The following is a 15,004-nucleotide window of genomic DNA, read 5'->3' as shown; positions in this document are numbered from 1 at the left end:
AATGGGTAAATAAATTGTGGTATATTCACACAATGGAATACTACGCATTGATAAAGAACAGTGACGAATCTCTGAAACATTTCATAACATGGAGGAACCTGGAAGGCATTATGCTGAGTGAAATTAGTCAGAGGCAAAAGGACAAATATTGTATAAGACCACTATTATAAGATCTTGAGAAATAGTAAACCTGAGAAGAACACATACTTTTGTGGTTACTAGGGGGGGAGGGAAGGAGGGTGGGAGAGGGTTTTTTATTGATTAATCAGTAGATAAGAACTGCTTTAGGTGAGGGGAAAGACAACACTCAATACATGGAAGGTCAGCTCAATTGGACTGGACCAAAAGCAAAGAAGTTTCCGGGATAAAATGAATGCTTCAAAGCTCAGCGGAGCAAGCGCAGGGGTCTGGGGAACATGGTTTGCGGGGACTTCTAAGTCAATTGGCAAAATAATTCTATTATGAAATCATTCTGCATCCCACTTTGAAATGTGGCGTCTGGGGTCTTAAATGCTAACAAGCGGCCATCTAAGATGCAGCAATTGGTCTCAATCCACCTGGAGCAAAGGAAAATGAAGAACACCAAGGCCACACGACAACTAAGAGCCCATGAGACAGAAAGGGCCACATGAACCAGAGACCTACATCATTCTGAGACCAGAAGAACTAGTTGGTGCCCGGCCACAATCGATGACTGCCCTGACAGGGAGCACAGCAAAGGACCCCTGAGGGAGCAGGAGATCAGTGGGATGCAGACCCCAAATTCTCATAAAAAGACCAAACTTAATGGTCTGACTGAGACTGGAGGAATCCCGGCGGCCATGGTCCCCAGACCTTCTGTTGACACAGGACAGGAACCATCCCCGAAGACAACTCATCAGAAATGAAAGGGACTGGTCAGCGGGTGGGAGAGAGACGCTGATGAAGAGTGAGCTAATTAGATCAGGTGGACACTTGAGATTGTGTTGGCAACTCTTGTCTGGAGGGGGGATGGGAGGATAGAGAGAGATGGAAGCAGGCAAAATTGTCAAGAAAGGAGAGACTGAAAGGGTTGACTCAAGAGGGGGAGAGTAAGTGGGAGTAGGGAGTGAGATGTATGTAAACTTATATGTGACAGACTGATTGGATTTGTAAACGTTCACTTGAAGCTTAATAAAAGTTATTAAAAAAAAAAAAAAAGACAATGGGACCAACAGTCAGAAAAAAAAAAAAAAATGACTGGCTTATAGAAGACATTAAGGATGGAATAAGGAAAATCATAGAATTGAATGAGAACGAAAACACTTCCTATCAGAACCTTTAGGACACAGTGAAAGCAGTGCTCAAAGGTCAATTTATATCAATAAATGCACACATACAAAAAGAAGAAAGGGCCAAAATCAAAGAATTATCCCTACAACTTGAATAAATAGAAAGAGAAACATGAAAGAAACCCTCAGGCCCCAGAAGAAAGCAAATAATAAAAATTAGAGCAGAATTAAATGCAATAGAGAACAGAAAAACAATTGAAAGAATTAGCAAGACCAAAAGCTGGTTCTTTGAAAAAATTAACAAAATTGATAAACCACTGGCCAAACTGACAAAAGAAAAAACAGGAGAGGAAGCAAAAAACCCAAATAAGAAATGAGATGGGCAATATTACAACAGACCTAACTGGAATTAAAAGAATCATATCAGATTACTACGAAAAATTGTACTCTTAACAAATTTGAAAACCTAGAAGAAATGGATGAATTCCTAGAAACACACTACCTATCTAAACTAACACAAACAGAGGTAGAACAACTAAATAGACCCATAACAAAAGAAGAGATTGAAAAGGTAATCAAAAAATTCCCAACCAAAAAAAAAGCCCTGGCCCAGACCCCTTCACTGCAGAGTTCTACCAAACTTTCAGAGAAGAGTTAACAACACTACTACTAAAGGTATTTCAGAGCATAGAACAGGATGGATTACTTCCAAACTCATTCTATAAAGCTAGCATATCCCTGATACCAAAACCAGGTAAAGACACCAAAAAAAAAAGAAAAAGAAAACTACAGACCTATATCCCTCATGAACATTGATGCAAAAATCCTCAACAAAATTCTTGCTAATACAATTCAACAATATATCAAAAAAATAATTCACCATGACCAAGTGGGATTCATACCAGGTATGCAGGGATGGTTCAACATTAGAAAAACAATTAGTGTAATCCATCATATAAATAAAAGACAAGAATCACATGATTTTACCAATGGATGCAGAAAAGGCATTTGACAAAGTTCAACACCCATTCATGATAAAAACTCTCAGCAAGACAGGAATAGAAGGAAAACTCCTCAACATAATAAAGGACATTTATACAAAGTCAGGAAACCCTGGTGGCGTAGTGGTTAAGTGCTATGGCTGCTAACCAAAAGGTCAGCAGTTCAAATCCGCCAAACGCTCCTTGGAAACTCTATGGGGCAGTTCCAGTCTGTGCTATAGGGTCGCTATGAGTTGGGATCAACTTGACGGCAGTCGGTTTGGTTTTTTTTGGTATACAAAGCCAACTGCTACATCATCCTAAATGGGGAATCTGAAAGCATTCCCCTCGAGATCGGGAACCAGACAAGGATGCCCTTTATCACCACTCTTATTCAACACTGTGCTGTATGTCTTAGCCAGAGCAATTAGGCTAGATAGAGAAATAAAGAGCATCCAAATTGGCAAGGAAGAAGTAAAAGGACCTCTATTTGCAGATGACGTTATCTTATACACAGAAAGCCCTAAAGAATCCACAAGAAAACCACTGAAACTAATAGAAGAGTTCAGCAGATTATCAGGATACAAGATAAACATACAAAAATCAGTTGGATTCCTCTATACCAATAAAAAGAACATCGAAATCACCAAATCAACACCATTTACAGTAGCCCCCAAGAAGATAAAATACTTAGGAATAAATTTTACCAGAGACATAAAAGTCCTATACAAAGAAAACTACAAGACACTACTGCAAGAAACCAAAAGAGACCTCTTAAGTGGAAAAACATACCTTGCTCATGGATAGGAAGACTTAACATTGTAAAAATATCTATTCTACCAAAAGCCGTCTATAGATGCAACACAATTCCGATCCAAATTCCAGTGACATTCTTTAAGGAGATGGAGAAACAAATCACCAACTTCATACGCAAGGGAAAGAGGCTCTTGTTGAAAGGATTGTTGAAAAAGAAGAACAAAGTGGGAGGCCTCACGCTACCTGATTTTAGAACCTATTATACCGCCACAGTAGTCAAAACAGCCTGGTACTGGTACAATAGATATATAGACCAATGGAACAGAACTGAGAATCCAGACATAAATCCATCCACATGTGAGCAGCTGATATTTGACAAAGGCCCAAAGTCAAAGTCAGTTAAATGGGGAAAAAAACGTCTCTTTAACAAATGGTGCTGGCATAGCTGGATACCCACCTGCAAAAAAACGAAACAAGACCCATACCTCACACCATGCACAAAAACTAACTCAAAATGGATCAAAGACCTAAATATAAAATCTCAAATGATAAAGATCACGGAAGAAAAAATAGAGACAATGCTAAGAGCCCTAATACAGGGCATAAACAGTATACAAAACGCTACTAACAATGCAGAAGCTCCTAAAAATCAAACACCTATGCTCATCCAAAGACTTCACCAAAAGAGTAAAAAGACCACCTACAGACTGGGAAAGAGTTTTTAGCTATGACATTTCTGATCAGCGCCTGATCTCTAAAATCTACACGATGCTGCAAAAACTCAACTACAAAAAGACAAATAATGCAATTAAAAAATGGGCAAAGGATATGAACAGTCACTTCACTAAAGAAGACATTCAGGCAGCCAATAGATGCTTGAGGAAAGGCTCATAATCATTAACCATTAGAGAAATGAGAATCAAAACTACAATGAGATTCCATCTCCAACAAGGCTGGCATTAATCCTAAAAACACAAAATAACAAATGTTGGAGAGGTTGTAGAAAGACTGGAACACTTATACACTGCTGGTAGGAACCTAAAATGGTACAACCACTTTGGAAATCGATTTGGTACTTCCTTAAAAAGCTAGAAATAGAACTACCATACGATCCAGCAACCCTACTCCTTGGAATATATCTTAGAGAAATAAGAGCCTTTACACGAACAGATATATGCACTCCCATGTTCACTGCAGCACTGTTTACAACAGCAAAAGAATGGAAGCAACCAAGGTGCCCATCAACGTATGAATGGATAGATAAATTATGGTATATTCACAATGGAATACTATGCATCAATAAAGAACAGTGATGAAGCTGTGAAACATTTCATGACGTAGAAGAATCTGGAAGGCATTATGCTAAGTGAAATTAGGCAGCTGCAAAAGGGCAAATGTTGTATAAGACCACTATTATAAGAACTCAAGAAATAGTTTAGACAGAGAAGAAAATATTCTTCGATGGTTATAAGAGTGGGGAGGGAGCGAGAGAGAGGGCTTTTCACAAATTAGATAGTAGATAAGAACTATTTAAGGTGAGGGAAAGACAACACAATACAGTAAAGGTCAGCACAAGTGGACTAAACCAAAAGCAAAGAAGTTTCCTGAAAAAACCGAATGCTTCGAAGCCCAGGGTAACAGGGGCGGGGGCTTGGGAACCATGGTTTCAGGGGACATCTAAGTCAACTGGCATAATAAAATCTATTAAGAAAACATTCTGCGTCCCACTTTGGAAAGTGGCGTCTGGGGTCTTAAACACTAGCGAGTGGCCATCTAAGATGTATTAACTGGTCTCAACCCACCTGGAGCAAAGGAGAATGAAGAACACCAAGGACACAAGGTAATTGTAAGCCCAAGAGACAGAAAGGGCCACATAAACCAGAGACTACATCAGCATGAGGCCAGAAGAACTAGATGGTGCCCGGCTACAACCGATGACTGCCCTGACAGGGAACACAACAGAGAACCTCTGAGAGAAGAGGAGAACAGTGGGATGTAGACCTCGAATTCTCCTAAAAAGATCAGATTTAATGGTATGACTGAGACTAGAAGGACTCTGGAGGTCATGGTCCCCAGACCTTCTGTTAGCCCAAGACAGGAACGATTCCCAAAGCCAACTCTTCAGACAGGGATTGGAGTGTACTAAGTCGGAATCGACTCGATGGCACTGGGTTTTGGTGGTTATGGGATAAAAAAATGATACTAGTGAAGAACAAGCTTCTTGGATTATGTAGAGATATGAGACTATGTGGGCAGCTCCTGTCTGGAGAGGATATGAAAGAGTAGAGGGAATCAGAAGCTGGCCGAATGGACACAAAAACAGAGAGTGGAGGGAAGGAGTGTGCTGTCTCATTAGGGGCAGAGCAACTGGGAGTACATAGCAAGGTGTATATAAATTTTTGTATGAGAGACTGACTTGATTTGTGAAGCTTCACTTAAGGCACTATAAAAAAATTTTTTAAAAAGAATAAAAAAATAATAACTTAAAATTAATTAAAACTACAGAGACATCATTTCTCACTTGCCAGACTGGCAAGAAAGCATGTCTGACAATACACTCGGTTGGCATGGCTCTAGTGAACAGGCCCTTTCTTTCTTCACTGGTGTGATCGTGCACTGCTATAGCCCTGACAGGAGCCAATCCGACAAACTATCTAAAGTCAGACACATGTGCTCTCTGACGCAGCAGTCCCACCTCTGGCAATGTATCCTACAGCCGTGAACTGATATATAACAGGTCATTTACCGCAGCATTGTTCATAACAGAGATACACTGGCAATAACCCAAATTTCTAAAGTAGGCTGGTTAAGTCAATGATGGTAACACAAGGTGGAATATTACAGTATTACACACTTCATACATACAAACTCACAAACACACAACGAGGGGGAGAAATAATGGTTTTTCAATGTGATTGTATTGCCTATTTAAATATTTTAAATAAAAAAGTACTATTTAAGAATTCTAACTTATACCCTTATATTCTGATTATCTCAGAAGAAATATATTTGAAAGGTTTTACATGAGTCAAGAGTCAATTTATATCTGTATTCAGTTGCAACAGTAAAGCGGTAAGGTAATTTAAATAAAACCTCATATTGAACTTAATAATACTCAACACTAAACCAACTGTAATGCTAAAGATTATAGAATCTTCAAAAATGACCGTTGTACCATGTTCAGTAAATTTATTTTTGTTTTCAGACTGAAAAAAATACAAATGGAGGTATCTTCCCTGTAGGGATCCAATGCTTCCATGTGGGCCCTTGACCCTCCTTCCCTCCTACCTCACCCAGTATCTTCCATCTTCCCCTCTCTGCTCCTTCTCTCCTTTATCTTTTCCCTCTCTGTCTCTCAAAATTTAAACATGCTAAAATTTCCTTCATCCTCCAAACCCTTCTTTAAATTAGCCCTGCATTATAATGAAAAAGGAAGAAGAAAAAAGAATTGATGCATTTGAATTGTAGTGTTGGTGAAGAATATTAAATATACTGTGGACTTTCAAGAGAACAAAACAATTAGTCTCAGAAGAAATACAATGAGAACGTCCCTTAGAAGCAAGGATGGCCAACTCCAACTCCCTTACTTTGGACACGTTATCAGGAAAGTCTGATCGCTAGAAAGGGACATCATGTTTGGTAAAGCAAAGGGTTGGTGAAAATGAGGGGAATCCTCCATGAGATGAAATAACACAACAGCTGCAATGACGGACTTATACATACTAATGACTAACGACCACGTTTCACTCTGTTGTCCATAAGGGAGCCATGAGCTGGAGCTGACTCCAACAACTTGTTCCTTAGCTGATGGCAATATGTCTTCTACCTTCATAATCCTACTGGATTTGTTCTTGATAAAGATGACCAATGACACCCTACGGTCCATTGCAGTAGATACTTTTCAGCTCACTCTGTAGCTTACTGGACTTCTACTGCATTTGATAATGAGCCCTCCTCTTCGAGGCTCTTAAAATTTTGGCTTAAATGACACCTGTTTCTCTCCTGGTTCTCCTTACACACCTTGAACGTTTCCTTTTCTGTGTCTTTTATAGGCTTCTCCTCCTCCGCTCATCCTTCATGCTGGTCTTCTCCAGGTTTCTGTCCTTGATCCGTTGCTCTTTTCCCTCTAGACTCTGAGTGATCACATTCCTACTCATAGTTTCAGCTATTCTGATACACTGATGACTGCCGTATTTACACTGCCAGCCCAGAAATCCTCCCAAAGCTTGAGATAGCTGCATGTGGATGCTCCAGTTGTCACTGCAAAGGCAACACACCTCAGACCTGCTGTTCCTTCTGCATCTTCTGGCTCAGTGCTGTCTCTTTACCCAGGTACCCTTGTGACATCCACAAGTTGTCCCTGGCTCCTCCTCCTTTCCTGACACCCACCCTCCATCAACTGTCCTTTCCTACTGATGTTATTGCCTATTTCTCAGATTCAGCTCGATCTCTTCATCTGCACTTCTACATCCTTGTTAAAGGTTTAATCAGACACCTTTTACTTGGTTTACTCAAAAACTGCCTTAGCTAGTATCCGGCCTGCAGTCCTGTCCTCTCTTCAGTCTGTCCTCAACACAGATGCCTACATACAGGCCTTATCCTAAGTCACAACTGACCACATCACTCCCCTGCTTACCGCCCCTGAATGGCTTCCCGCCCCCTCCACAGTGGTCCTCAATCTTGGATGACCACCAGAATCACACGGGGCAGCATTTATAAAGGCTGAGGTCTAGGCCACACTCCACATCAATGAATTCAGAATCTCCAATGGTGGAGTTTTCTAAGGCATCCCAGGTCACCTCCTGTCCGGCCAGATGAGGATCAGTAACTGAGAAGATGAAGTCCCAGCTCATAGGTGAGAATGCAACCTGGCTCCTGCCTTTCTTTAACCTTTTCTCCTGCTGTCCCCTGCCTTATCCCTCTTGTTCTCATAACTTCAAACTCTCTGTCGTCTTCGCTCAGTCTCAACACATGCTGCCCCCTCTGCTCAAGTGCTCTGCTTCCCACCCCCTTGATTTGCTTACTCTTCCCCGTACTTTAAAAGCTCCAACTCAATCACCACTCCTCCTGGGAGTCCTCCCTGACACCCTCTTCCCATGGCTGGGCTGGCTTCCTCTTCTTTGGGCTACATAAAATGTACACCTCTCGATTACTCAATCTGTCACACCACATTATAATTATTTTTTGATCGTCTCCCATGGAAGACAGTTTCTTCAGGGAAAGGGCAGTGACTTATTCTTTTTGGTATCTTAGTGCTTAACAAATAATAGGCACTCAGCTATCTGAAGGAATTAACTAAAAGGTGAAGTCAACCTGTGATTTTGGTATTTAAATAAAAATCAACTTTAATAAACGACAACTACACAGTACTTTGTCAGCTGTCTAAGTGAAGGGTTATTTTAAATTTAATTTCACTGAGGCAACAAATACAAATATAACAAGACAGATTACAAGTTAGGCATGACCTGGTAGCTTCAGAACTAAAATTACACTTGGTTGCATAGCTCTATGATGGCCCAAACTCCATCTACCAGCATCATACAATTTACTCATAGCCACTTCAACACCATAGAAATGGTCCCTGAGGCACACTGCACGTGTGACAACTAGTTCACTAGCATAAGCATGCTGTTGAAAGAGGGTAAATAAAGCCACATTTTTTCTGGCTTTAAGTAATCCAAAAAAGGCTGTGGTGCTAAAAACAAACACTATCTGAAACTTTGATGACCCACCCACCATGCACTTGGTTTATTTATCCCTTCTCATTGCTGGGTTGTGGTTATCTCATGACAGGAGGGGCAGGTTTTCATGACAATTACATGACCATCAAACCAACAAATGGCAATTTTAGGCTGGCAGATGAAGACAGGATAATTTTTGACGAAAACACTCCTGCAAATATGAAGAAGGGATGGCAAGCCTTTTACCTGACTCAATTTTGTTAAGTATTTTTCTGGCGCACTGCACGAAGGCCTCTTCTACGTTCTCTCCTGTCAGCGCACTTGTTTCCAGAAACATCAGCTCTAAAATTGATAACAAAACAGCTGTATGTATAAGATGATCACAATTTCTGAACTAACAATCTAATATTCTCTTAAAATAGCAAGTTAAAAGAAATTTATGACTTAAAATCACGTATTTCTGTGAATATGAGATGAATGTATGTCAATATATTTTTTTCAATGTTAGAAGAATTCTGACTTTTTCTGAAAGTAATTATTATCTTATGCTAGCACTTAAATCTGTTTACGAAACTGAATAAGTAACACTTTCACAGTTAGAGTTACCGCGAGTCAGTAAGGGGGTAGGCTGATGAAAACAGCCAAGTTGTGGATTTAAGATGAAATAGCAACTTCCTTCTCCAAATAACCTGTGTATTGCCACGAATGCGACTAAGGGCATATACACTTTGGGACTTCATTTATCTGTCTGCTTGTTATTCTGACCTTGAAGAAGTCTTCTATGAACTAATAATTTTCTCATCCACCAGGGTGGTTATTAATCCCAGCAGAAAAGCCTGTTCTGCTTGTTACCTTAGGCAAACCACAACTTCTCTAGCCTGCTGTTTGTTTGTAAAAATGAGGTACCATTAGGGACATCTGAATTCCTTTGGAGCTCCAACAGTCTATGCTTTTTTATATTTCCAAACAGCTTCTTTAGAAACCCTCATAAGACTTATGTTTTTCTTTTATGTTTATTTCTTAGCAGAAAACTAGACAACTTGTAAAAATATAATTTGGTAGTCCTGGAGTCCAACTGACTACTGAGATTAGGATATTCCAGTGCTTGATTGGTTCTAGTTATTTAAAATGTCTGAATTTTTATCATTCCGTTATCTATACGTAACCATTAACTTTGTGGTATTCTTAAGTATTCTACACGGGAATTCCGAGTAGTTTCAAAGGCACCTATAATCAAATGACTTACATTTAATGTAAGTAAAATAAAGCAAATAAGCCCAGAATTTCACCAATTTTGCTTCAAATTACATTAAAAAAAAACACCTTGTTGGAGTGTTTTAAAATTATTGTTATAAGTTTCACTTTAACTCAAGATTCCTTATATTCAAAGATCCTGACCTGGAAAGCCATTAGAGAATGGTAATATATTTGTTTTTATAGTAACTTTTATTGACAGAATGCAAATATACTGAAGAGATGCTAAATAAGTTTAAATTTATAGTGAAGATAATTGCAAGTTCCACATGTCCTAAACGAAACTTAATCTTGAAACCCCAGTACATGCTTAAAATTCGAATGTTATTACCCCCCAAACTGCCACTTGGAAGAAACGAGAGGTGAAAGGTCACTTGCCATTTTCTTGAGCGAATCTGGAGGCTTCTAAGAATGTGACTTCACGATCTACGTCCAGATCCTTCTTGTTTCCACACAGGATGACCACGATGTTTTGACTTGCTAGCATTCTGGCATCTGTTAACCAATTAGTAAGCGCATTGTAGGTTTCTCGGCTGTGTAATACAAGATTGTGAAAATAATATGTGTATTTTACAAAATCGGCAATCCTTTCCAGTCAACCACACTAGGCACCCTACTCTCAGACACGTCAGGGTAGTGCCAACAGCGCCCCTGTGGTAACCCAGTAACCTGAACGCACCAGGTCCACAGCACACCCACAGAAGTGGTGGTTTCCAGAAAAGTGAGACAGCGAGTCAGACACTGTGTTGTTGTTTGCCTGCCCAATCAGGGTGCAAAAAGAAATCAACAGACGCTCCATTTGCTTTCACACATTATTTACTGGTCTCTGTGCACAGGGCAGCGGGGCTCTGGGTCAGCAGGACTGAGTAGCCCACCACTCCCATCTAACCAGCCCTTGCAACGTGCCTGGTACTTTGTTTTATAAGAACTTATCACACTGATTTTTTATACAGACTCTGTGACATAGACTCTATTATCATCCCCCTTTTACATAAGAAACCCAAGGCCCAGAGAGAGAAATTAAGCAGCTCAAAGTCACACAGTGGCCAGTGGCAGAGCCGGCACTTGGCCAGGTCTGTCCAGCTCCAAGGCTGACTCTCGGTGCCTATTTTCTGCCCCATATACATTTAAGGAAGGTGCTCTCGTGGTGCAATGGTTAAGCGCTCGACTACTAACCAAGAAGGTGGTGGTTCAAACACACCAGCCTCTGCAGAATAAAGACGTGGCAGCCTTCTTCCATAAAGATTATAGCCTCAGAAACCCTCTGGGGCAGGTCTACTCTGTCCTACAGGGTCTCTATGAGTCAAAATCAACCTGACGACAACAGTTTTTTTTTTTTAACTACATTTAAGGATAAACTTCCTCTCACAGCACACGTTGGCAGATGGAGTACTTCACAGGTCTGTAGGTTGAGCCTCCCACCGTTTGGGCAGGTGGGGTGAGGTGGGGCAAGGAGCTGCCCTCCTCCTGTCAGAGTGCCTAGATCCGGACACAGGCCACAGGAGGCAGCAGCAGGGGCAACGTCCTCTGGCCGTGCAGGCTCCTACGCAGAAAGGGCCCTCCACGTTTCTAAGACGTGGTTACTGGATACGCAGATCAGCATTGCTTGACAGAATTTCTGTGAGGACGGGACTGTTCCATAACCTGTACTGGCAGATACGGTAGCAAGTAGCCACATGGCTCGTGAGCACTTGAAACGTGTGGCCAAGGAACTGGATTTATGTAAATTTCATTAATTTCCATGGCTAATAGCTACCATATTGGATGGTGCAGACTTAGATGCTTATAATGTACCCAGTCTTTTATATTAACTCATGAGAATTATGTGATGATGATCACCCCCATTTTACAGGCTAGGAAACTATGGCCTAGACAGGTCAAATCTTGCCTAAGGAGGTCACACAGCTAGTAACTGGTAGAGCTGGGATTTGAACCCAGAAAGCCTAAGTTCAGTCTATGCCCTGAACCTCTACCAAAGCACTTCTGAAAGCTTACCAGACATAACGCTTCTCTTTTTGAACCTTAAGGACAGGGTCAAAGCATCCTGCTGAGAAATGTGGTGAAACACATACTGCTTTACATATGCAAACTATCCAGCCCTATTTCTTCGCATGGAAGAGCAGGGGTAGATGCTTGTTCAAAGACATCTAAGGCACAAGATCAAAGGGTCCAGCGGCTTCCTGCAGCTAGTGATGCTGCCTGCACAGAGCACACACACAGGCCGCATGCAGGTGCAGATGGAGCTCAAGCGTCACGAAACCAAGCACAGACGTCAGGAAGCAGAGCGCTAAGGGGCACCTTTCAGGATGGGATGTGCATTACCTGGTGATGTCATAGACAAGGAGGGCCCCAGCTGCACCTCTGTAGTAACTTCTCGTCACAGACCTGAAAGAATTAAAGTCAAGATCCGTCACTACTCAACACCACCTTCCCATAAACAAGCACCGATTTTTGCTTTATAAGCCATGACACAGGGACTGACACTGCTTTTAAAAGAAATGATTCACCGATATCTGAACACATGTGAGAAGTTATTCTATCTGAATCATGCTGCAGTGACAACACGAAGGTAAGGCTGTTAGAGAGAACTAGATAGCTACAGTCGAGTCAGCTCCGACTCGTGGTGAGCTTATGTACACCAGAACGAAACACTGCCTGGCCCCATGCCACCCTTGCAATCACTGGCATGTTCAAGCCCACTGTTGTGGCTATTGTCCCAATTCATCTAACCAAGGGTCTTCCTCCTCTTCACTGCCCTCTACTTCAAAAAACATGATGGCTTCCTCCAGCGAATGATCTCTCCTGATGAGGTGTTCAAAGCAAGGAAGTCAGACAACGTTCTGTTTTGATCCATAGGGTTTTCACTGGCTAACTTTTGGAAGTTGATCAGGCCTTTCTTCCTTGTCTTAGTCTAGAAGCTCCACTTATACCTGTCTGCCGTGGGTGACCCTGCTGGTATGTGAAACACGGGTGGCATAGCTTCCAGCATCATGGCAACAGGAAAAGCACCACAATACGCCAAACTGATAAGAGTGGGGTGGCAGTAGGGTTGTTAGCTGAGGGATGATCTTCTTTTAAAAATGCAGACATTCTTCCACAGAACCTAAGACACCTCTGGGAATCTATGAGGCAAAGGGAGCTAACAGAAAGCCTGAATGGGCATTGAGGCACTCAGCAATTCTACTCTCATCCTCTCTCCTGAACAGCCTCCTCCACTCTCCACTCTCAGAAAAGAGCAGTCGTCAGGTGGGCACGCCCTCACTGCCCACCACTGACCCACAATCACCGCTGCACCTGCACTCATCTCCTGCTCCATCTGTTCCAGCTGAGCTCCTGGGCACATCTTACCCATTCTCGAGGGCTTTCTCTCACTTTCTCCCCATGCATTATCAATCTTTCCTTTTTTGCTAGATTTTTCTCAGCAAAGTAAAATTTGTTCCAGTATCTCCGATCTTATAAAATGGAAACAAAACATGCCATATAATCCTTTTAGCTAGTATCCCACCGTTTGTTCTTCTCTACATCTGAACTACTCAGAAGGGGCCTCTAACAACGTCTCCAATTCTTTACCTCCAATCTGGCCTCCATCATTCTCTCCTGATTTTCCCCTTCTCCACTTGCCACTTCGTCGTCTTCTCCAATGCTGGGTCATTCTTCTTAACCTGCCCTATTAGTAGTGGAGTTCCTCAGGGTTTCCTTTCTGATCAACACTCTTGACTCAAATTTGTTTCTCCAGCTCAGATGACTTCTGAGACCTACTTATAAGTCCAACTGTCCACCCAGCATCTCCAGATGATTGCGTAACATTTGGCACTTAGCATTTATAAAACAGAGCTCTTTCTGGTTTCCAGTTCCAATTCCATCCTGGCATAGAAGTGATATCGCCATCCTTTCAGTTCCTAGAGCTACAAGTTTCTGAGTGTGTCCCTGGCTCCTCCTTTGTGTCCATCTGCACGTTTAATCCATCAGCTAAGCCCTGTTTGCAACTTAAGCATCTCCTCCGTTGTATACTTCTTTCCATCTTCACTGCCACCATCCTAATCCCAACCACTGCCGCCAAATCTCTGCCTGGCCACTGCAACAGCCGCACAACTGGTCTCCCTGCCCCGTGCATATCCGCATAGTCTGTTCTCCACGAAGCAGCCTGAGTGGCCGTGTAGGAACGCAGACCAATCAGGTCCCTTCCTACCAAACACCCTTCAGTAGTTCCCAGGTCAGTTCACACTCAAACTCCTCCTTGTGTCTTTAAGACCCTGCCTGTCCTTGGGCAACCTCTCACTCACCATGCTTCAGTCACACTGGCCTCACTTCTGTTCTTCACCACACCAAGCTCCCTCCTGCCGCTCCCTGCCTGGACTCGCCACAAGCAAGGCTGGTTTTTAAATTTATATTTTCCATCCCTCAGGCTTTTTTAAAAATCATCTCCTCAGAAAGCTTTCCCTGACCACCCTCATTCAAGTAGCACACCTCCCTCCTAGCCACCTCACCATTCTTCAGTGCACCATCTCTTTTCTGCACAAATCTCATTTGGTAATCACATGATTTCTGTATCTGTTTATTTGCTGCCTGTCTCCCCTCTCCACGTGACAGGGTCCTTCGCTGTCACTCACCAGCATGCTCTGGTACCCAGCACGGTGCCTGGGATATTGCTAGGCAGTCAATAAACATTTGCAGAATAAACATTTCCTGGAATGGAAGAAAAATATGGAACAGAACCTCAAATTCCTAAGGGGGAAAAAAAAAAAACAGACCTACTGGACTGGTTGAGACTGGAGGACTCCCCAAGACTACTGCCCTGAGATACTTTTCAAACCCTGATCTGAAACTAACCCCAGAGGTCACCTTGTGGCTAAATAACAAATTGGCTCAAAAATAGTATCATCCGTAAGTACTGAGCTCCTTTAAAAAATCACCTATATGAGACCAGACAGTCAACAACTACTTTAAAACAAAGATGAGAATGTAAGGAGGCAGGGTAACTAGATTAAGGGAAACGGAACAACCAGGACAGAAATAATGAGAACGTTTACGCACGGTGAAGAACATAACCAATGTCACTGAACTTGTGTAGAAATTGTTGAAT

General features: G+C 41.9%; 1 protein-coding gene across 3 annotated transcripts in view; it reads right to left on the bottom strand.

Annotated features, from left to right (window-relative positions):
- The window catches only part of RAB4A (RAB4A, member RAS oncogene family), a 64,334-nt gene that overhangs the window by 17,354 nt on the left and 31,976 nt on the right, over positions 1-15,004 (bottom strand). For 2 of the 3 annotated variants that reach the window (XM_049881181.1, XM_049881180.1), the window contains exons 2-4: positions 12,244-12,306; positions 10,300-10,416; positions 8,914-9,009 (exon numbers count right to left, since the gene is read on the bottom strand). In XM_049881181.1, coding sequence (XP_049737138.1) covers positions 8,914-9,009; positions 10,300-10,416; positions 12,244-12,256 — 226 coding nt within the window. In that variant the 5' untranslated portion in view covers positions 12,257-12,306. Of the gene's footprint in view, positions 1-8,913; positions 9,010-10,299; positions 10,455-12,243; positions 12,307-15,004 lie in introns of all 3 variants that reach the window. The other variant, XM_049881179.1, reaches the window with a different exon arrangement.

Source organism: Elephas maximus, chromosome 3, assembly GCF_024166365.1.
Source record: "Elephas maximus indicus isolate mEleMax1 chromosome 3, mEleMax1 primary haplotype, whole genome shotgun sequence".
In the NCBI taxonomy this organism is placed as follows: domain Eukaryota; kingdom Metazoa; phylum Chordata; class Mammalia; order Proboscidea; family Elephantidae; genus Elephas; species Elephas maximus.
This window is presented reverse-complemented; position numbering and strand designations above follow the sequence as displayed.